The following is a 22,262-nucleotide window of genomic DNA, read 5'->3' as shown; positions in this document are numbered from 1 at the left end:
GGCCATGGGAAAATGTTACATAAAATGCTGTTGGTGGGTGGGGGTGATGGTGGAAGCAAAATATGAAAGTTCTAAGACTAATCAAACATAGACAAAGACGTTTGGAATTTTGTCAACATGTAATTCCTGGACGCCGTTTCACAAAGCGAACTCAGCTGAAGACTGTCATAAGCCTATGTTACACAGGGGCAGGACAATCAGTTCTTGCTACACGGGTAAACGTCTACACCAGGAAGGTAACTTTCTATCTAAGTGATGGAAAATACAGTATATAAGATACTGATTAAGTATTAAAGACAAAGAAATAGTCAGTTTGTTTCAGCCTTTATGTTTCCATTTCCCGCTCATGTGAACATTTTACGTGTGTTTCAAAAAGTATTCTGTTATTCCAAGACGCCATGTATTACGTCGGACAAGCAATACAAGCATGTGCATCACACCCATGTGTGTTTGTCTGTCTTGTTCTACCCAGGTGGAGCAGTTCATGGTGGAGTGGGAAAGGGTCACAACACGAAAAACTACACAGTCTCACTTTACAACGTCAAAAGTAGAATACCAGAAAACAGTCTCTTCAGTTGCAGACCACATTCAGTGAAACCTCGTTAACATGTAGACGATTTGACTGTATATCGAGTTATCGGTTGTACGACACAAGCGGGGTATCTGTAGTATGTGCTATAGTGAAGGTATGGAATATAGTCTGGCCAGTACATAAAGGTAATACACTTTATTGTTGTGAATGGGTGAGCGAGTGAGTTGGGTTTAACGCCGCTTTTAACAGTATTCCAGTTATATCACGGCGTGTCAGCTTAATGTGGGAAGATAACCCGAAGTGATGCAGGTCTCTGACGTTTACCACTTCGATGAAACCCGCGAGCACGGGTATGGTGCTGACAAACCTAGAAACATAATCGGGGCGAACTGGGATTGGATCCCGCAATCGTAGGTTTCTAAGGGACGCAACAATGTCTCACTTTACAACATCAAAAGTAGAATACCAGAAAACAGTCTCTTCAGTTGCAGACCACATTCAGTGAAACCTCGTTAACATGTAGACGATTTAACTGTATATCGAGTTATCGGTTGTACGACACAAGCGGGGTATCTGTAGTATATGCTATAGTGAAGGTATGGAATATAGTCTGGCCAGTACATAAAGGTAATACACTTTATTGTTGTGAATGGGTGAGTGAGTGAGTTGGGTTTAACGCCGCTTTGAACAGTATTCCAGTTATAATACGGCGTGTCAGCTTAATGTGGGAAGATAACCCGAAGTGATGCAGGTCTCTGACGTTTACCACTTCGATGAAACCCGCGAGCACGGGTATGGTGCTGACAAACCTAGAAACATAATCGGGGCGAACTGGGATTCGATCCCGCAATCGTAGGTTTCTAAGGGACGCAACAAGGTACAGCGAATTGCGGCGCCTTTAAGGACTGGCATAGAATCACAAGCATAAATTGTCAAAATTAACCCGAGTGCGACAATGCGACAATTAGTCAAAATGACTCGTTGACGCGCTTTGGTTATTTTGACACCTTTTGTTTGTTTTTGTAAGGACGACAACGCGACAATGTGACAACATTGCATACACAGTTTCCTGACTCATGTCAAAACGACGACACAATCTGCAGCAACGGCACAGAGCATCAAGTCAGGGTGTCTTTTACAACCACATTCACGCAGCCCATCAGAGAATTACGAAACCCTAATGTTGCCACTTGGGTAGCATAATTTTATTATTTTAAAATCGAAATTGCTCGTTAATTCATTTTTTTCTCGTTATTTCGAGTTTATCCTCGTTGCTTCGAAAATTTGTTTCGTTAATTCAAATTAATTGAAAAAAATCGAAGAAACGAGAAAATAATCGAAGTAACGAGAAAAATTCGAAAGGTCGAGAAAATAATTGAAATAAGGAGAAAATAATCGAAGTTACGAGAAAATATCGAAATTTCATGTTTTTGAAATAAACTCAAAGTAACGAAAAATAAACGAAATATCGAGAAATTTCGATTTGAAAAAAAATTATGGTATCAAAGTGGCATCAATAGGCTTTCGTAGAGAATAGAAAAGACAGAATCGAAGGTAGAACAATTTTTTAAAGACATGTTTTATTGAATGCCGGTTGCACATTACAGTACACTGCGAGGTCTGTCTGTTTGTACTAGTCCGGACTGATGTCGATTTATAGTACTAGCCCATTGAGATACCAAGCCGCATTCTAACTGACTCCGATCCGACCAACCTTTGTTCTATCTCTATATGGCCGAACGCCAGGCACGGTAACAACAAGTACCATATTTTAACATATATGTACGACGCGGCCAGGATTCGAACCACTGACCGTCAGCTCTCCGGGCGGACGCTCCATCCACTAGACCACGAAGACGGTCTGTGTGGGACGTCCGCCTGACCCTTACACAGTGTGTGCATGTATGGAGACATTGCATTCTCTTGCCCCTTCCACCTCCACACACAACACAGCCGCTGGGTTTACTGTGTCCCACAAAACTTATAAAACTGTCGTGTATAAACTGTGATGTCTGATAATGAATGACTTCCCAGGACTTCGAAGCAGTTTGTATTGGTCATCGTCCTTCCGCTCACCAGCAGACAGGCGTGTGAGGATTAAGGCAAAGCTGGTGCGACCACTTACATACTGATGAAGGGGCGTTTTCAGTTGCATATGGTTTGTTTGATGTTTAAGATAATGCGAGACATTAAATGTGTTGGGGGACTCTCAGTCCAGACAAGCACGTGTTTCCCCTTAGATCCGCTCTCTTATTTCTGTCCATCAGCATATCACTCCGAATGTGACAAAGTTGGATATAGCGAACAGTCGGCTATAACAAAACCAAATATTACCCCCTGGGTCTTCAGCAGCCCATGCTTGTCATGAGGAGCGACTAACAGAATCGTTACGCTGACTCGGTCATTCTATCCCATTTGCGTGGATCGATGTTCATGAAGTCAATCACTGGATTGTCTGGGTCAGACTTGATTATTTACAGACAGTCGTCATAAAGCTAAATTTTAGATTATTGCCGAAAGCGTTAAACAAACAAATAAACGACGTCGTTCTTCGAATATAACGAACCATTTTGATGGTCCCATTTTGATCCCTAAGATCACGAGGTATTAGATCACAGATATGTGTGAATCGGTTATCCAGAACTTAAGCAGCTCTTGTGCTGAATAGTAAACTATACTCGAGTTATAAACACTCGTTGAACTATCTTAGGCGCCTCCTTTCAACGGTATACACTTATGGTTGCATCTAAGTGACCTCCTTTCAACGGTATACACTTATTGTTGTGTCTAAGTGACATCCTTTCAGTGACATGATACCCGGCCGCGATATACCAAAAGACGTTAAAATCTGGTACTTCTTGTTACCCTGTCTTGCGCTCGGCATTAAGGGACTAAAACAAAGACTGGTCGGCTTGGAGTCATTTTACTGTGTCTGAGTGGTGTATTCATTTTAAACTGGGGCATGGTATCTTAGTGGGCTAGCACTATAAAATCTGCATTGGCCCGGGCTAGTACAAGCAGCCACACATTCACGTGTATGTAAGTGCAATAATCTTGGACGTGACGTTAAACCCCTTTTTACCTCACCTCACCTCCTTCAGTAGCATACACTTTTTGCTATATCTGTGGGACCTACTTTTAGCGGTAAACATTGATGGTTATTACAGTTTTAGGCAGAGGCATTTCCGAGATTGCTTAAAGTTAAGATTTAAGGGGCGCTTCCGTCTTTACCTTATTACGCACCTAGCATGTGTGTGTGTGTGTGTGTGTGTGTGTGTGTGTGTGTGTGTACGTTCGTGTGTGCGTAATTAAAATATAACAAGTGAAAAGTAATAAAATAAACGTGAAGAAATATACATAGGCCCAACACACTCATAATTAATCTTAATTGAGAATTTAAAATAGATTGAGAGAAATAGATTATTAGACGAGTGTGTTTTCCTATCATATATGTATATTTTATATATTTTAGAATACTAATTGTATTTTATCGCCGAAGTAAGGTATAAACAAGTTGTCTCCCTTGGTTCGCGTATACTTCAAGCGGTGATAAAGACGGATCTTATTTTTAGATGTCATATCAAATATCGTCTCATGTACAATTAATTAAAGATTCGTTAGTACAGAAACTATAAATGGAAATAATGGACCATCGATAACCCAGTGTATCATATTTCCCTTCTATTATATTTATCATAATGTAATGCTATAATGCATTGGAATAGCGAGGGTGGACTTTCAGTTTCATTAGCCATGTTGTTTTCTCATTACACATCAACACAAACGGGGTGACTTCTGTTGACCTAAATGGAGCATAACATGGTTCATGCACATTTACACGAAAACGTCATAAAACATGGCTAATACAAACGTGTACTGGGGAATATGCCTGAACACAATGATGATAATCCAGGAATGTCCAAACACACAACCATGAGAAACAACATCAACACGTTGAACGACTCGTGACCATAGCAGACGATTTTTGGAGTTATCTCCCCTGGATCCCACAGGTGTCGCTAAAAGTATCATGGCGTCGTAAATAAGAAGTAGGTGTTGTAGGAAGTGGACTTCTGATGTGACTCCAACTCCCAGAATCGACAGTAAGTATATTGACAATGTAACGAAGTCGGTTATATATCCCATGACGGAAGATATTAAAAGTCATCGCCGAAAAGGCGATTACCACCGTAACTTCTGTGTCACAATAAAAAAATACTCCAGCTTTGCGTGAACAAAGTCAACACTGGGAAGTGGAATTTGCAAGACAGTTTCAAGTGACAGGTGTTTCTGTTGACGTTTGGATAATCGATGTTGATATACAAATTACGTTCGCTCTTCAGCTTATCAGTTCGGGGGATGATACGGCCATGGTACTGTCCGGATCCTTTCGGAAAACAAACCGTAATTTGGAGGTTTCCATTTTATGTTTTGGTTACCAACATGTATTCTCAACATGCTTTTTAATAGTCAGTGGATGTGTTTGGATGTTTCATGATTTAAGTCTCCCGTATCTCTTCTTTATATATTCCAGTCTGGGAATCCTCATCTCGAGATGTAAAAGTATCCGGTCTGAAACAGCTATCATGACTATATAGCGTCAACAGCTGAAATGTAACTTTTTCAGGTTTTGTTTGGTTATATTGACAGTCTGACACTGTATTCTATTGAAACACTTTGGTAACATCCTTAATGTCAAAATACCTTTCAGAGTTCAACATGAACCATGCAGGTCTTTCTTGCATATTGCTCATTGTGTCTAGTACTGGGACAGGTAACTTGGGTACTCGGGTTGGGTCCTGAGTAAGACCTGGTTACCCACAGGACTATCGGACCCGTAGTTAGTCAGTTGATATATTGTTTAATGACAATAACGTAACACTCCATGGTTACACTTCAAATCGCTAAGGTTTGCATTTCTTTCTGACTTACACACTCATTCCTACCCCCGGTAATTATTTGTATATGTTTGTACCCATGTTGTACCCAACTCTTGGGACCTACAGTGGGTATCCATGTAGGGTTGGGTAATAGGGATCAGGTACCCGGGTACTAAATTCGGACTTGTCCCAGCCCTTGTGTCTAGCCATATACAGTGATCGAATATTAAGCATGAACATGATGAAAGTCATAGCACTAATGTTTTAAGTTAAGATTTGAGGGATTCCAAGTCTTGAGGACCCCCTTGCACAGGGTTCACTTGAGAAATTTTCTGACATGGGCCCTTTATATTCCCTAGGTACACCCACACTTTCCCATACAGAATGTTCAAAATTAGCACAAGGCCCTACCCTAGAATTATCCCTGCCCTTATACATGGTTGTTACAGAAGGACACACTTCTTTCAACTATCATGATGAAACTATATGGCCAGGGTAATTAAATGGCTACGGGATGACATGACTGTAGACCTGTAGGTCTTCAGTAACCCATGCTTTCCGTAAAAGGCGACTATGTTTGTCGTAAGAGGCGACTAATGGGACCAAGTGGTCAGGCTCACTGACTTGGGTGATGCATGTCATCGTATCCCAATTACTTGGATCGATGCTTACGATATCAATCACTGGATTGTCTGGTCCAAACTTGATTATTTACAGACAGCCGTAACATAAAACATGATACAACCACTATTCATCATGATCATTGCAAACCTGGGTTTCACAGACTTGAATTATTAATGGGTACTTTAGCTTGCTGTACTGCCATGAATACTGACCTGTTTGGTGGAAGTGGTAACGTGAAAACATGTACAGTAAAATGGTCAAACTTATTTTCTGAAAATCAGCTATTTAAAAAATATATTCAGTATGGTGTAAGTTTTTCTTTTCACAGCCATATTATAGAGACAGTCAATGCATTTCTGTTAGGCAAGTGATGATTTCCTGAAGAACAAAGTGCTTGACCCTTTCTCCTGCCACTGTGTCAGGGGTCAGGACATTGGAGCTGCAGGAACTTGTAGGACACTCTGTAGTAGGATAATAGATGTGTCATGCATGTGAGGATGTGTTCTGAACAAGAGAGGACATGGGATGTAAAACTGTTAAATGCTCTGTATGTAAACATGGTAAATGATGTGCTTATCAGGAGATATTATTTTCCGCCTCCTGGCAGAATGATGAAAAATGTTAATATGATAAATGCAAAAAAACAAATGTCTATTTATCATGTTTATGTTACTGCTGGTCAAAGATACCTTTTAGACACAAATGTTTAACTGATTGCTTTTCATGGGAATAACATAAATAAGGGAAGAAAACTGTTACCCTTCCTACATGGCTGTAGTCTATGAAGCACATTTCTGGTGTACCCTGCAGTGATATTGCTGGAATATTTCTGAAAGTGGCGTAAAACCATACTCAGTCACTCCATCATATGGGGGCACGGGTGGCTCAGTCGTCTAAGGCGCCGCAATTCTCTGTGCAGAGTAGCGTCCCTTGGACACGCCAGAAACCGCCAGATTGTGGGTTTGAATCCCGGTTTGCCCTGATTATGTTTCTAGGTTTGTCAGCACCATACCCAAGCTCGTGGGTTTCACCGAAGTGGTAAACATCTGAGACCTGCATCACTTCGGGCTTTCCTCCCACATTTAGCTGACACGCTGTGATATAACTTGAATAATGTTAAAAGCGGCGTTAAACACAACTCACTCACTCCATCATATTTGATAAAGTTAAATCTACATGATGTACAGGTTAGCTAGCTTTACATTTTAAACACAGTATGTTTATCTTCTAATTTTAACAATCAAACTCATAATTTAAGTATCTGACATGATAATTTGGTATATTTGTCAAATAGAATTTATTTTGAGAAAATTATGTAATCATCATGATTATTAGTTGTTTAGCATGTTTAGTTGTTTCATACAGATCATTATCTTTAGGATATATATATATGTATATGTACATGTATATGTATATGATATATATATGAAGTAAGGGAAACTGAATCAAATTTGTGCACCTTTCATAATTCAAATTAAACTTCCTAGTTTTAGTATTGTCAGTTCAGATTGAAGAGATACGGTGACTGTGATGACTTGTAAACATAGTAACATGACCTCTTTCTATCAGCCTATACCTAGGATCCAGAATGAGGACACTGTATCATGTAACTCTATCTATCATATCCATGATATCTTATCTAGCAGCTCAAGTAGCTGGAATATCTCTTGTTGTAATTATCATTGTAATCTCATCATATGTATTCATATCACCAGATCTCCTATTTGTTATTATCAATTTGATCAGTGGATACACAAAGTGGTGTCTTGTTTGACCTGATCGGGGTTACCATGCACCACTTACTGTGCTCACGACTGATTAATTTACATGATTTTGAGGTAAGACGGTTTTGTTTAGACTCGAAGCTATATCAGTTTAAAAAATATGATAGGTCCATTAATAATGTGCCAGATTCCATTCACCAAGTGGATGCCTATGGCGCAATGTTCTTTTACTCCAGACTTTGGTCAGTGTGCACTCAAATTTCATTTTGAGCTCCCTGGGGAGTATACAACCTAAGCTGCTGTATGAGGCACTAAAAGGTTGACTTCTCATCCGGGATTAGTGCACTTTACCGGGCACAACCCTTAGGATCGTGAAGGGGTGTTTGATCAGAAAGGGGTACCTAACCCAAGATCTGTGGAGCGAGAGCCACAGCTGGCAGCCTCAGCCAATCTGCACTCTATGAGCTGCAGAGGGTAAGCTACATTGTTGTCTCTCATCCTACTGGGTACCCATGCACTGCTAGATGAAGAGAGGTATCTTACAAACAAGATTTCTTGCCTAAGGAGACACCTCATATAACATGTGTTTCAGTGTGGGGCAGGACTGAAGTCCTAGAAACTTTCAGAAGTCAAGCTGCCAAACACGGCCACCAATCCATCTCCTCTCCGTGGCCAACGATGCTTATTTCACCTGCTGTGTAGCCTGACGTACAAAGGACCATGTTCTACCACTGGCAATGTGTGGCCTGGATGATTGTGTGTCATCATTCCAGTTGGCATGGGTCGTTGCTCATGTAGACAACCTCAGTGCCTGACCAAACTCGATTATTAACATGATATAGATGGAGTATGCAGTGTTAGAAATTGGCACTAGTCCTGTAGTCCTTACCACTCTGCCCAATAGTAAAGGTATCCTAAGGACTAGTAGAAATTGGCCCATTTTAAGGGTTTTGCTATATGTTATCATTATAAGGACTAGTGGGAAAAAACTGTTAGTTTCTAACCCTGAGTATGTCTGACTGTGGTATAAAACAACATATAGTCTTCAAAAGTAGCTGAAACATTCATCCATGGTGTATTGTATCTGTTGTTCTTCTTCAGGAGGGGGGGGGGGGGGGGGTAGCCTTGTGGTTAAAGCATTTGTTTGTGGGTGCACATGGGTACAATGCATGAAGCCCATTTCCGGTGTCCCCTGCTGTGATATTGCTGGAATATTGGTAAAAGGGGAGTAAAACTAAACTTACTCACTAAGACATTCTTGAGGGGGGACTAAGGAGATGGTGTACATCCCACAATTGTAGGTGACAGATTCCATTCAGATGCATCCTCCCGAGGCAAGAGAGTTAACTGAAAAGTCAAGGTTCCATCCTTGCCGAACTAGGCTGGAATTCCTGGGCTCGATCGTAGCGCCATGGGTGGCTATTACGAGTTATGTCATCTCTGTGCCTCTCCTATGGACCAATCAGATTCCACCTCTCATATCACTTGCATTTGCTTCAAACAAAATGGCGGCGCCCAGTCAAGACGATCTGATCAAAATCAAGATATATTGTGATAAAACGGAACTTACATCGCGAAGTGTATCAAATCACGTGAGCACCTTGATTAATAACATGAAATGATTTGGAAAATATCTGTTGACACAGAGTTAGCGGTGCACGTACATGCTTTGCAAATTCTGCAATCGACCGAAATCTGCATGGCAGTTTACTGACCGGATTTTGATTTCATTGCAGAAATTTGATTGGACTATGCATAGACTCGTTAGTCCAGCCAAAATCTAACTCCATAATACAAGCGTAGTTCGACAAGGGTGGAAACTGGACTTTTATAGTCACTGTCAGTTCACTCTCTTGCCTCGGGAAGATGATTCAGTTATGACACTATGTCGATGTTTTGTTGTCACCTCCTCAGTTTGGGTTTTCCTTCCACTTTGCAATGACACACCATAATGTAACTAAAATACTCAGTTTCTGCATTTTCCTTGAGGCTAGAATTATTAGAAATATATTGTTTTCTGGATTCTGCTTAGCATTAAACAAGAGAAGTGGAAATAGTGAATTAGCATAAAAGCACTACTTTTGTCATTAGGTTAGATGCAACCTTACATGCTGACCAAAAATGTGTGCGTACAATATGTTGAACTGCAAGACAACAGGTAAATGAGACAAGCAAATATGATATACAAAATAAATGGACATTAAGATAAATACCGTATTCAATGTAATAAGTTCCCTCCTCTAAAAAGCGCCCACAACGATATTTGCAGATATATTGGCTAGTGAACAATCCCAATTAGCACCCCTTCCGATTGATCAAAGTACACAAGACTTATTTATTCATGATTTTTTTTGTGAAAATTTATTTATGATTTTTTTACTCTGTTGTTTTTCACCAAAATAATATTCTATTAAGAGCCCCCTATTTTTAATATTGAGAGTGCCCTTGGCACTTATTATGTTGAATATATTTCCACAAGAACACTATAAACTACTTTTGATATTATTTAACATGTTTAAGACCTGTAAATCATTGCACTGATTTCTGATTTCTGCAATAGTAAGTATGTATAACCACTCTCTTGGCATATATCCTCACCGATGACTTTAGTTGGCCACTGTCGTCAACAGTGCCTTGGTTTATAAGATGAACTAACTTTTTCGGGGATTTATCCAGGATTCCAAATAAATGCTGTTGTCTAACATTTCTCTGCGAAAGTGGTGTTGGGGTGAAGATATTTTTTTTTCATTTTCAGTCAATTTTTCAAATATGAAATATGAGTACTTTTACAAATCTGAGGCAATGCTACGTATTTGAGTGATGATTTGGATCTGCAAGAAAGTGTAGATTTATTATCTTTTTCATGTTCATAACTTTGCTTGGGACTCATGTGTCTGGCAGAATATTATGTCAATTGATTGGTCAGTGACAAAAAAGACACTTTTTTGGTTGTGTACTCTCTTCATAGCACAGCACACGACTACACATTCAGGCATTTTTTTAAAGGACAAAGAATAATCATAAGTGTCTTTTTTACTGTATTAGTTTTCCAGCCTTTAGTGTGTTTTTATTTTATTTTTCTTCATCTGTGTAAGATGGCAAATGTGAGGAATTGGTGTTGTCAATGTATTCTCAAGACTGTTTTTTTTTATATATTTAGTGTGTTATCCAACAGTTATCATGACATACTTAGGCCTTTTTTTCATTAGTTTAAAATTCAATGTTGGTGGTGGATAAAAAAATCAACTTCCAGATTTGTATTGATATTAATGAATGAAATAATACCTCTTAGGTCACACCATCAGCAATGCAAAAAGATAATTGATTGTTGGTGTTTTTTTGTTGGAATAAAGATTTTTATTATTTTATACGTATTATTCACCATTTCTTACGAAAAGTGGTGATAACATTTATTCATTTCATCTAATGTAAATTTCAAAAGAACTTATGTCAAAAGTAATAGGATTATATTATCAATGTCAGGTTGTTGTTGGCCATCCTTGTAAACCAAACGAAAAAATATAATGCTTTATTTGAAAATGTTACTTAAGCATGTGAAATATGAAATGATGAAGGAAAGAAATTTACCTAAACATGCTGAATTAATATTAACTTATTCATTTTCATATGTTTACAAGATTCACATATTTCTGGTAAAAGTTATTTCTTTAAAAATTTAGATCTTATCTTAAGTTGTATATTGATGATAGACAATTATTGGAATGTAATAAAAAATCTCACATGGCTATATTACATTTGATGCTGTTTCAGCATTTTGAACAAATCTTTGTAGCATGTATGGTTAACAATGGTTAAAGGAAAAATTATAATTTTGAAAAAAAGTAACACTTTCAACATTATAAGTACCGTATTTGAAAACATCTGACTATATGTGTCATGTATATCATGAGGTAGTTTGACTGGGATTTCCATGGTAGATTCACCATTTTTGACATCAAGTTAAATTTTCCTTTCCTGCATTTTCTCATGTACAATGGATAATTTGATTTTCCTAAGAGATTAGCACTGTGGAGATAGCTGATACAAATGTAAACGTGCAACCTGTTTGGTGCAGACCTGCGTTGCGGAAAGAGCGAACCGGTGACTATTTGCACACACAACACCCACGCCAGGCCAGGGGTGTCCCCATGTTTGGAATCTCGTAACATTGTGGCAACACGTTGGGGGCCCACAAACACTGTCTGTGTAAAATCCCAACGTCTTGTTGTCGTACGATTTTCAACCTTGATATCTGCATAACACAAACATAATATCAAGTTTAATCAGAGTCTGGTTTTCAAGCTTGTTCATGGTTGACATATTTGCGTGTTCTTTTTAGAGGGACAGTTTTAAAAAATGTCACATAGAAAAGTTAGGGAGTTGGGGGTGAGAATTCCTGAGGTTCTCTGACAGTCAGCTTAATTATGTAGAGGTGCTAATCTGGTAATGCTGAAAAGAATGAGGTATTGTTCCAATTCATAATTTCATCATGACAAATTCATATTAGTCTTGTTTAGCTGATAATTTCTGACAATGAGAGTCCATATATTTATACGTCTAGCACTAAAAACTAAAAATGAGTCCAAGTATTGGTTAATACTAGTAGTAGACTGAATATGTTTTAGCAAAGACTGTAGTTCTTTCTCTCATATCTCTGTACAGTGGAACCTGTTAATCTGGACAGTACTATTTCTAATTAAATGTCCAGATTTCCTGATTAATAGATCACTGTTTTGAAGGAAAGTCCTTTTCATATGTGTACTGTGGAAAAGAAGGTGTCTGAATTTACGAGTCCCTAGACTGTAGTCTCTGGCCTCAGGAATATGGTGATGGTTGGTAGAGATGTAATGATATAGGCTGGGACGATACACCAACTGTGCGATCTGATATGTATCACAAAACATTGCTCATGATCCAATACGTATTCTGATACTTGTGCTCTTATCTGTGATGCATAAGCCATCTTTTTCAAAGTTGGGATTGCCAAATACCTGACAATTTTCAGTTGGCAGTGTTAAATATGACCGAATGGATGAAACTGTTTGTTTTCACTACTAATTTTCATTATTAATTAGTATTTGATGTAACATTTATTATTGCAAACATTTAAGGTATGAATTGATGGTTTTTACTTATGTGCGACTGTGATTGATACTTGTATCAAAAAGTAAAAAACTGCGATCCGCTGATGTATTGTCCGACCACTAGTAATGATACGGTGGGCTAGCGATACGATACATATCCCGATACTATCATGACTATGAGTCCGATACGAATCGTGTCCCGATACATACTTTTCTTTTGTAACTTGATATTCCTTCTTTTTTGGTGGAGAATCACAACCCTAAATCATTTGTTTTTATATTTCTGATATCAAATATGGGATGTTTTAGGGCAGAAAAATATAGGCTAGACGGCACTGCGACTGTCATTTATAGCCAACCAGGAATTACTAGATAATCTGTGTAAGCTGGATGGTGAACAGTTTCTGTTATTATTTACTTGTTTTTACTGCAATTGCAATATAACATGTAATTTAATGTATCGCATGTATTGCAATAAAGAATTTCTAATAGGGCTGGGATGAGTCCAAATTTACAACCCATGTACCCGACCCTACACAGGTACCCTCAGTTGGTGTCAGATAGGTACAAAATGTCCGATTGGGCATAATTGACAGTAGCCCTGGCAGAATGTATTTAGATACATGTATAAAACGTTGCAGTCATGCATACACTGAAGTTGACTTAAGTTTAAGCTTTGTTCAAACATATATAAATCAGAACGAACGTGTTCATAGTCATGAAGAAATGTGAACATTAGAGACTTAACATTGTTGTGCAACCATTTAATTATATAGCGAAGTTTTGTCATGAAACAATATATCACGAGACTAACCACCCGACCCGAGTGCCCGAGTTACCCGTAACAGCCCTAATTTCTAATCAATGTATTGCATCATGGGCCTTGGGTCAGGATACAACACTGCATATCGTTACAGCAATGGGTTGCAGAGTGTATCATGTGTATATCGTTATCATTGAGTAATGTTTTGTTACAAATTGAAATTACACATGCTAATCATTATGATCATGCTAACTGCAGTACAAAATATTTCTTATTAATAAAATATATCCTATTTGAAGACAATCTATAACTATGGTGTAATCAGTGCTTTGGTAAGTGTGGTTTGGAGACAAAAAGTTGGGTGTTTTCAGCATGTTAATTTTGGGGAGTGTTTTTGAGTGTATGTCATGATACCAAAAGTTTCATTTGGAACTGTGACAGTTTTGTGACTATGGTAACATTTGAGTTTGAATGGGACCTAGGGATATATGAAAGGCAGATAGGGGGCACGGGTGGCTCAGTCGTCTGAAGCGCCGCGATTCACTGTGCAGAGTTGCGTCCCTTGGTCACGCCAGAAACCTATGATTGTGGGTTCGAATCCCGGTTCGCCCCAATTATGTTTCTAGGTTTGTCAGCACCATACCCGTGCTCGTGGGTTTCACCGAAGTGGTAAACGTCTGAGACCTGTATCACTTCGGGCTTTCCTCCCACATTAAGCTGACACGACGCAATATAACTGGAATACTGTTAAATGCGGCGTTAAACCAAACTCACTCACTGAAAGGCAGATGTTACTTGTGATGTACCATGTTTATTGTGTTTGTAGGCTGGGAAATTAACCAAGGCTATGTTTGTTTTACCTCAGTAATCCAACAGGTACCATTCTCAGTGAAATCATCCACATTAATTACCTGATCAATGAATCATGGGTATGGAGAAATGTTCCTCTGGTTGTTTAGACTTTCAAGATCATCTAAGTGGGTTCCGGACTTATGAGGTTTTGCTGTGTCTGGATTTGTAACATGCAAACATACCTGTCCTCCATTTTGAATTGAATCTTATCAGTTTGTACTCTGTAGATGAGTCTAGTTTTGTGTACCCTATGTCGAAACTGATGTTGTGATTGTTAAATCTAAGGTATTTTATTATTTAGGATGTATTTATGTGAATATGATACCACTGAGTTACTAAGGGCTGGGACAGGTAACTCGGGTATTCGGGTCGGTGGGTCCTGAGTAGGACCCGGGTACCCACAGGACTACCCGGACCCATGGTTAGTCACGTGATATATTGTTTAATGACAAAAACTTACTATAGCTCAGTGGTTACACTACAAGTGGCTAATGTTAACATTTCTTTTTGACTTGTAAATGTTGAGTAAAGATAAAGCTTCAGTCAACTTCAGTGAACGCATGATCTGATTGTTTGATACATGTATCTAAACAGTTTTAACCTGGGCTGCGGTAAAACAATTACCAATCAGACATTTTGTTCCCTAGTCTTGAGACTTGCAATGGGTACCCGGGTATGGTTGGGTAATAGGGGTCGGGTACCCAGGTAGTAAATTTGTGCCCTACCACCGAGCACACTGAACAATACACTTATTGAATGTTTTGTGACAGTGAGGTATCTCAATCATCAGTTCCTTACTAGTTGTAACAATAGCGCTGATTGTCACAATCTGGCTGATAATAGCCGATAGTGTTAGCTGTCTTGTGTGAGCTTTGTTGTTTACACTATTGTGACAGATTTAAAATGATATGGTTGGGTCATTAGATTATCCAAATTGGGATTGCGTGGACAATGAAATTGACTTGTTTCTTTGACAACTGCCCAACTAAAGATTCAGTACAAAGTATACATTTCAATATTATGGCAGACTGTATTTGGCTTGATGGTGAGTTGGCATTTTTCCTACAAGCTATTCAGTCACAAACATGATAAAGCCTGGCCTGATCCCAATGTTAGCTGACTCTTCTGACAAGTATGAGATGCTGAGACATTTTCTGACCAAGACTCCCCATAGGGGCTCTTGATATTATGAACCATAATCAGTAATGGTCCATTATCGCCACTTTTTCTCTATGTTGTGCATGGCTTATTTTATCAGGAGAACATGTTTTTGAAAACCCAAACCCACCCAACAAAATCATTTGGTTCACAATCTACAAATGACATTAGTATGTTATGGTATTGAACTGTAAGACGGTTAAATGAACAGTTTGATGTAGGACTCAGCCAGAGATACTAAAGTACTTCTTTCATTGTTTTTAGATGAGGCCCTCCATTGGACAACATGTGAGGGTCCTCTATGACTTTGAAACCTCCAAGAAGGGGGAGATAACTCTTCTGACAGGGGACATTATCCAGATCACAGAAGTTGTGGATGACAACTGGCTGCGAGGTCGACTGAGTGGCGGAGAAGGAATCTTTCCCTCCAATTTTGTTGAAAGTATCACACTGCCCAGTGTACAGCCGGGTCAGAAGATATTTGCTGGTGTAGACGAGTTCCGGGCTGGTCAGGATGGAGACTTGGGAATTAACAGAGGTGAGTGACAAACATAGGCTTCCTGCAGTCAACATCCATGTTATTCTTTGAGTTTTTATGTTTTGAATTCAGCCTGTGTTTGCTATTTGCTAAAGTATTTTATCTATTTTGCTCCCCTGAATCAAATATTGGGTACACATGCAGTGTACTGGATTCTGTTGGACATAAATTTTTTAAGCTTTTAATACAGCAGTACACGATGGTGGGCCAAATGGATTAATGTGATAAAACCTCGAAATTTGATAGCATTTTTTTTCGTTGACTCACTGAAAAAAATGAAGGACATAAATGAAACAAGTGAGATTGGTTTGGCCTCATCAACTCTACTTTTCAAGAGAAAACATCTGCTTCATATCTGCATGTGTCTTTCCCGACAGGGGACATCATTGTGGGGTTGCAGCAGCTGGATGACAACTGGTGGCAGGGAAGCTGTGGAAGTAACACAGGGATCTTTCCTCTCACCTGTGTCGCAGAGCTGGTTGGAGGTGATACTCTCTCTAAAGCTGACCATCAGTCAAGTCAACGATGTGGTTCATTATCAGAACCCATCTGTGCCAGAGCATTGGTGGACATCACTCCCCAGATAGATGGGGAACTTGGGTTCGGAATTGGGGATGTTATAACCATCTCCGAGATTATTGACTCTGATTGGTACATGGGACAGTTTGGTGGTAAAGAAGGGCTGGTCTCTTCTGTTTGTGTTGAGCTTTTAGAAGATGTTGAAATATCAAAGTCAAATGCTGGTCATGCAACGGAGAATCATGTTCAGGAAAACCGGAGTTCCAGTGCCTTGGGTGGTGAAAGTTCTCAAGCAAACCAACTAAATGTCTCATCGTTCTCAAGTGAGAACACCCGATCGTATGACACAGAGATCACACCCTATGCTCGGACAATCTACCCTTTCCAGGGCCAGTCTCAGGATGAACTGTCATTCGGAGCCAATGAAATAGTCACTCTCATCCAGCATGTTGATTCAGAGTGGATTGAGGGTGAGTTGGATGGCCGAATAGCACTCTTCCCTGCTGGATATGTTGAAATCATTGTGGACTGTCCTTATGCTGAAACAGAACAGAGCCAGGACTTTGGACAAGTTCAGCCAGACCTATCAGCTCCAACTCAGCCATATTCAGCTCCTTCCGAATCATCAGCAGCTCCTGTAGAAGCATCTTCAGATGTGGCTGAGAGCAGCAGCATAGGAAGCACAGACAGTGATCAGCTTGGTTTGGTCCTGCATAACTTTGAAGGAGAAGTGGATGGGGATTTGAAAGTCTCTGAGGGTGATACTGTGATAGTTGTTCAAGTTTTAGATGGAAATTGGATTCAAGCTCGAGATGAGAGTGGGCATATTGGTCTTGTGCCTTTAAATCATGTACAGGTGATTGGAGAAGGACCCCGCCATTTACCATCTGATGTTGACAATGTGATACAAACTAGTGAACCAGTTGTGCCCATTCATAAGGAAAATGGTGTCAGTTCGAATCGTGATACATCTTGTGTAAAGACACTGGAAAATAATAATCATGAGCAAGATGTTGAAAAATTGAAAATAGGTAGAGCTGATGAAGAATTTTCAGCACCACAGCCTGTAACTGAAAAACCCAGGTTAAAACCTAAACCTGCAGTTAAGCCAAAGTTGGCACCTAAACCTGTGATAAAACCCAAGCCACTTGTGTTAACACCTAAACCTTTCACAAAACCCTCAGGAATGTCCTCCAGTTTAAGTGTAGGGCATGTCTCATCTCCTACAGAGAAGAGTGTGTTCAAAGGAATCAATACATCCAAGTCTCTCAACTCTCTGATAGAAGAACAGTTGAGGAGTGCTAAAACAGAACCAGGGGAAATAAACAGGTCTAGAAGCTCCAGCATCAAAAGCAGTGGATCCAACTCTTCAACTGGGAGCTTCAAGAAACAGGACTCCCTGAATTCATTTCCCCAAGAGTCCAAAGCCCAAAGGTCCCGACCTAATAGCATGGTCTCTGATAGGTCTTCAAGGCCTGGAAGTGAAGCTTTTGAAGATATAGCCAGTCTTGATCAACATGAAGGCAATACCAGTGTTATCAGTCAGTACAGCGATGTGTCTCAGCAACCTAATGATCAAAGTGTTCAGGTTAGTGCCAATTCTTATCAGTTCAGTACGGACTTACCTCCTGCACAATCACCCAAGCCCAAAGATGCCAATGGGTTCATAAACAGTGCGTTTGTGAAGGATCATGATGATCCACATACACTTCATATGAGCCTCCCAGCTCGTCCTCCACCTCCTGTGCCTTCTGTCAAAGGATCCAAATCGAAGACCAGACTACCTCCACTCCGAGCTCCACCACCAAGACCCTCGGCACCCCGACCTGCTCAACCAGTCAAGGCACCTCCTATGTCTGCAGGATCATCAAAACCACACCCGATCCCTCTTAGACCTGCTCCTCCAGTGCCCAAAGGCCCACCAAAGATGCCAACTAGACCCACTCCTGTAAGGCCATCAATGCCCAATGCACCCCGGAGGCCTCCACCTCGACCTCCACCGTCTGACCTCATGTCCTTCAGTCCTGAAAAGGATACATCACAGGGTAAGTTGAAATTTGGTTTTGTTCTTAAATTACAATTGGTGGTGTGGGTTTTTTCTTTTCAGAGAAATTTACTTAAATGAATGACCATCTGAGTGACCATCAGTTGCCTGGATGTATTTGTATGTCATCTTACCCCTATAACCCAATCCTCATTATAATCATAGTATTAGTTCCTATGGCTATTACAATTTTGAAATTAAGAATGAAAGTGTCCCTCAGAGATTTGGGACTCTAGATAATTGTAGATCATTGCAGATTAAACTACTTTCGCAAAAACAAACCAGGATCCCTTTACCATGTTTACCATGCTTGCCGCCCAGTTATTTTTTCAACTATGCAATAGCCTCAATATGAGCATTAGCCTTTTGGAACAATATTTATCAGGCACTTTTAATGGATAGCAACTTCTTTTATTCTTTGTCATGACGTTTCAGAGCTACTTCTTGCTCTTTCATAAGGTGACATCTACCGGTACCTAACATATTCATTCTCAGGAAACATCTTTCCTACTAAGAGTTCACATATCTTTTCTGATTATAGACATCTTGAGGCAACAGTTTTGAATTTTGAATGTAGAACTATGCTGAACTTGCACACAGTAGAGGCATTTTGATTGCTTGTTTATTTCAAGCTCATGAGCGAGAGAAATTTTGGTAAAAATTAGTGATACTACAGATGGAGCTGGTGAGGTCACTTCTGAAAGGACACACTGGTGATGAATGGGTCCAGGGTATATTTCGTAGTCATGATAATCATGATAATAGAATAGAGATGTGGTACACTTGATGTTCGAGGATGCTAAAGGATACAGGCAAAATAACATAAGGACAAAGGAGCAAAAACATAAACCTTTGCGGCCTATCTGTCCTACTTTCCTAATAGATCTAAAAAGCTGTAAGCCTGGAAATAAAAAAAATTGGTCTGAATACAAAATCTGGCTGAAAACCTTCAACCTATCAAGCCCCATTAGCATGATTAGCATACAGTCTCCACGCTGGCACGTGACTGTGCTGGTACATGTTTCCTTCCTTGTATCGTTCGCTCGTCACGCCGAAGACCCGGGTTCGATTCCCGACATGGGTACAATGTGTGAAGCCCATTTGTGGTGTCCCCCGCCGTGATATTGCTGGAATATTGCTAAAAGCGGCGTTAAACCATACTCACTCACTCACTCACTCCTTCCTTGTATTAATTGATGAAAACAGTAAAAAAGGAGGATATATATCAGGTACACATTTCAGTTTCTTTCTAAAGTGTTTATCAAAAGCTTGCAAGTTTGTTGGTGCGTTTAATTTTAAATATGTAATAATTTCCAAAGTGAAAAACAAGCAAATGAAAAGGACAATGTAAGCATGGTAGTTTCATTGTTACACTTGTACATGTTGAACATGGCTCTTTTCATATGTTTTTATTGATTCAAAGTTTTGTTATTGTTTGCATGGTTGGCAACCATTGCTTGAGAGTTCTCTGGCTGCATTTTGTAGGACTACCTTGAGAAGGAGGGATTCATTGAGGGGATAAATAATCATTTGAGCATGTTTGGTGTACCATTACCAGGATTACATGCCACGCCACACATATGCATGTACGTTGCTATGTAAGTGGAATAACCTTGAACGTGATGTTCAACCCCATTTAACCTCATCTCAAACCCCAAGTCTAGCACAGTTTCCTTTTTTCACAAGCCTGGGTTTAATGGGCCTCATGGGACCCTATTCTACCCTGAGGTATGTGGAATTCTTTTGACACGGATACAGATCCTTCTATGCTCTGATGCTTGTCATAATGTTACCGCGACCAAGGTAATGGGAGTCAGTTACTTGCATATTTCTTAACCTCTGATTTGACAATGATTTGATGTCATATTATCATGCGAATTATAGATTTTTTTTCATGTTTGTGTCACTTTACCTGTTTACAAATAGAGTGTGATGTTGTTCACAATTTTGTTGTTTTTATGTTTAAGGCAGTGTCAGAAATATGCAGATTTGATCAAAGGATGCTATCATGCTAACTTTATGATCATGATGATAGATGTCAGGTTTAGTGAAGTTATTTTTCTTGTATGCTGCGCAGAAACAATAAATATTATAAACAACATTCAGTATCATAACCACTATCACAATTTTTTATGGGGGCACGGGTGGCCCAGTTGTCTAAGGTGCCGCGATTCACTGTGCAGAGTTGTGTCCCTTGGGCACGCCAGAAACCTATGATTGTGGGTTTGAATCACGGTTTGCCCCAATTATGTTTCTAGGTTTGTCAGCACCATACCCGTGCTCGTGGGTTTCACCAAAGTGGTATACGTCTGAGACCTGACATCACTTCGGGCTTTCCTCCCACATTAAGCTGACATGCCGCAATATGACTAGAATACTGTTAAAAGCGGCGTTAAACCCAACTCACTCACTCACACTGTTTTATAACAATGGTAACAAGTATCATAGATATGTTATAAGAATACAGGGTCTCACGCCAACTAGGATATGAGATTCTACAATGAGGTGATATGCTAAATTTTGTATCAATATGTGCTGCTATAAATTATATATAATATCTGTATAAACATGATAAATAGTCTACAGCTGATCAACATTTTGGCTTTACTGTAAATCTGCTCACCTGTGTGTTGGAAAGTCTTCATCACTGTTCATGTTAATGGGTGTCCTAGGGTCTCTGAGATTGGTTCTTTAAGTGTTCGAAGCTAGTGACATTACATGCCCTACATCTGTAATTCCTAGGGGGCACGGGTGGCCCAGTCGTCTAAGGCGCCACGATTCGCTGTGCAGTGTTACGTCCCTTGGGCACGACAGAAACCTATGATTGTGGGTTCGAATCGCGGTTGGCCACAATTATGTTTCTAGGTTTGTCAACACCATACCCTTGCTCGTTGGTTTCACCGAAGTGGTAAATGTCTGAGACCTGCATCACTTCAGCCTTTCCTCCCACGTTAAGCTGACACGCCGTTATATAACTGGAATACTGTTAAAAGCGGCGTTAAACCCAACTCACTCACTGCAATTCCTAACACCAGGCATGTGAGGGTTATCCTGGTTATGAGAAATCTACCTAATGCTATAACTCCTGATTACAATCTGTAACACTAGACATGTTAAGGTTATCCTGGTCATGAGAACTATTCCTTGATTTATTTTTCTTAATTTTGAACACTGTTATTTTCACAAGTCCTGTGTACCATCTACTTAATGGTTAAAGTCCATATACAAATGTCACTAGTTCTTCCTGAATTTACTTGTCCTCGACCTACCTGGTTCATGTTATTTTCAAACCATGAGTGAGTGAGTGAGTGAGTTGGATTTAATGCTGGTTTTAACAATATTCCAGTTAAGTTATGCAGGTCTCAGACGTTTACCACTTCAATGAAACCCACGAGCACGGGTATGGTGCTGACAAACCTAATCAGGGCGAACCAGGATTCGAACCCACAATCATAGGTTTCCGGCGTGTCCAAGGGACGCAGCTCTACACAGTGAATCAGGGCACCACCCGTGCCCCTTTTCAAACCATGATTAGGGTTAAAAT

At 39.8% G+C, this 22,262-nt stretch overlaps 1 protein-coding gene across 5 annotated transcripts in view; it reads left to right on the top strand.

Annotated features, from left to right (window-relative positions):
- Positions 1-4,546: 4,546 nt before the first annotated feature.
- LOC124112269 (dynamin-binding protein-like) overlaps positions 4,547-22,262 on the top strand; it is a 48,627-nt gene continuing 30,911 nt past the window's right edge. For 4 of the 5 annotated variants that reach the window (XR_007218718.1, XR_007218717.1, XR_007218716.1 and 1 more), the window contains exons 1-4: positions 4,557-4,635; positions 5,067-5,146; positions 15,882-16,155; positions 16,533-18,719. Coding sequence is in view for 2 of the 5 variants with exons in the window: in XM_046472296.2 (XP_046328252.2) it covers positions 15,882-16,155; positions 16,533-18,719 (2,461 nt within the window). In the remaining 3 variants the exon portion in view is untranslated. Of the gene's footprint in view, positions 4,636-5,066; positions 5,147-15,881; positions 16,156-16,532; positions 18,720-22,262 lie in introns of all 5 variants that reach the window. The other variant, XM_048385812.1, reaches the window with a different exon arrangement.

Source organism: Haliotis rufescens, unplaced genomic scaffold, assembly GCF_023055435.1.
Source record: "Haliotis rufescens isolate VD_foot unplaced genomic scaffold, xgHalRufe1.0.p SCAF_6, whole genome shotgun sequence".
In the NCBI taxonomy this organism is placed as follows: Eukaryota; Metazoa; Mollusca; class Gastropoda; order Lepetellida; family Haliotidae; genus Haliotis; species Haliotis rufescens.
Note: the sequence above shows the minus strand (reverse complement) of the source record. Positions and strands in the feature narration are given on the sequence as shown.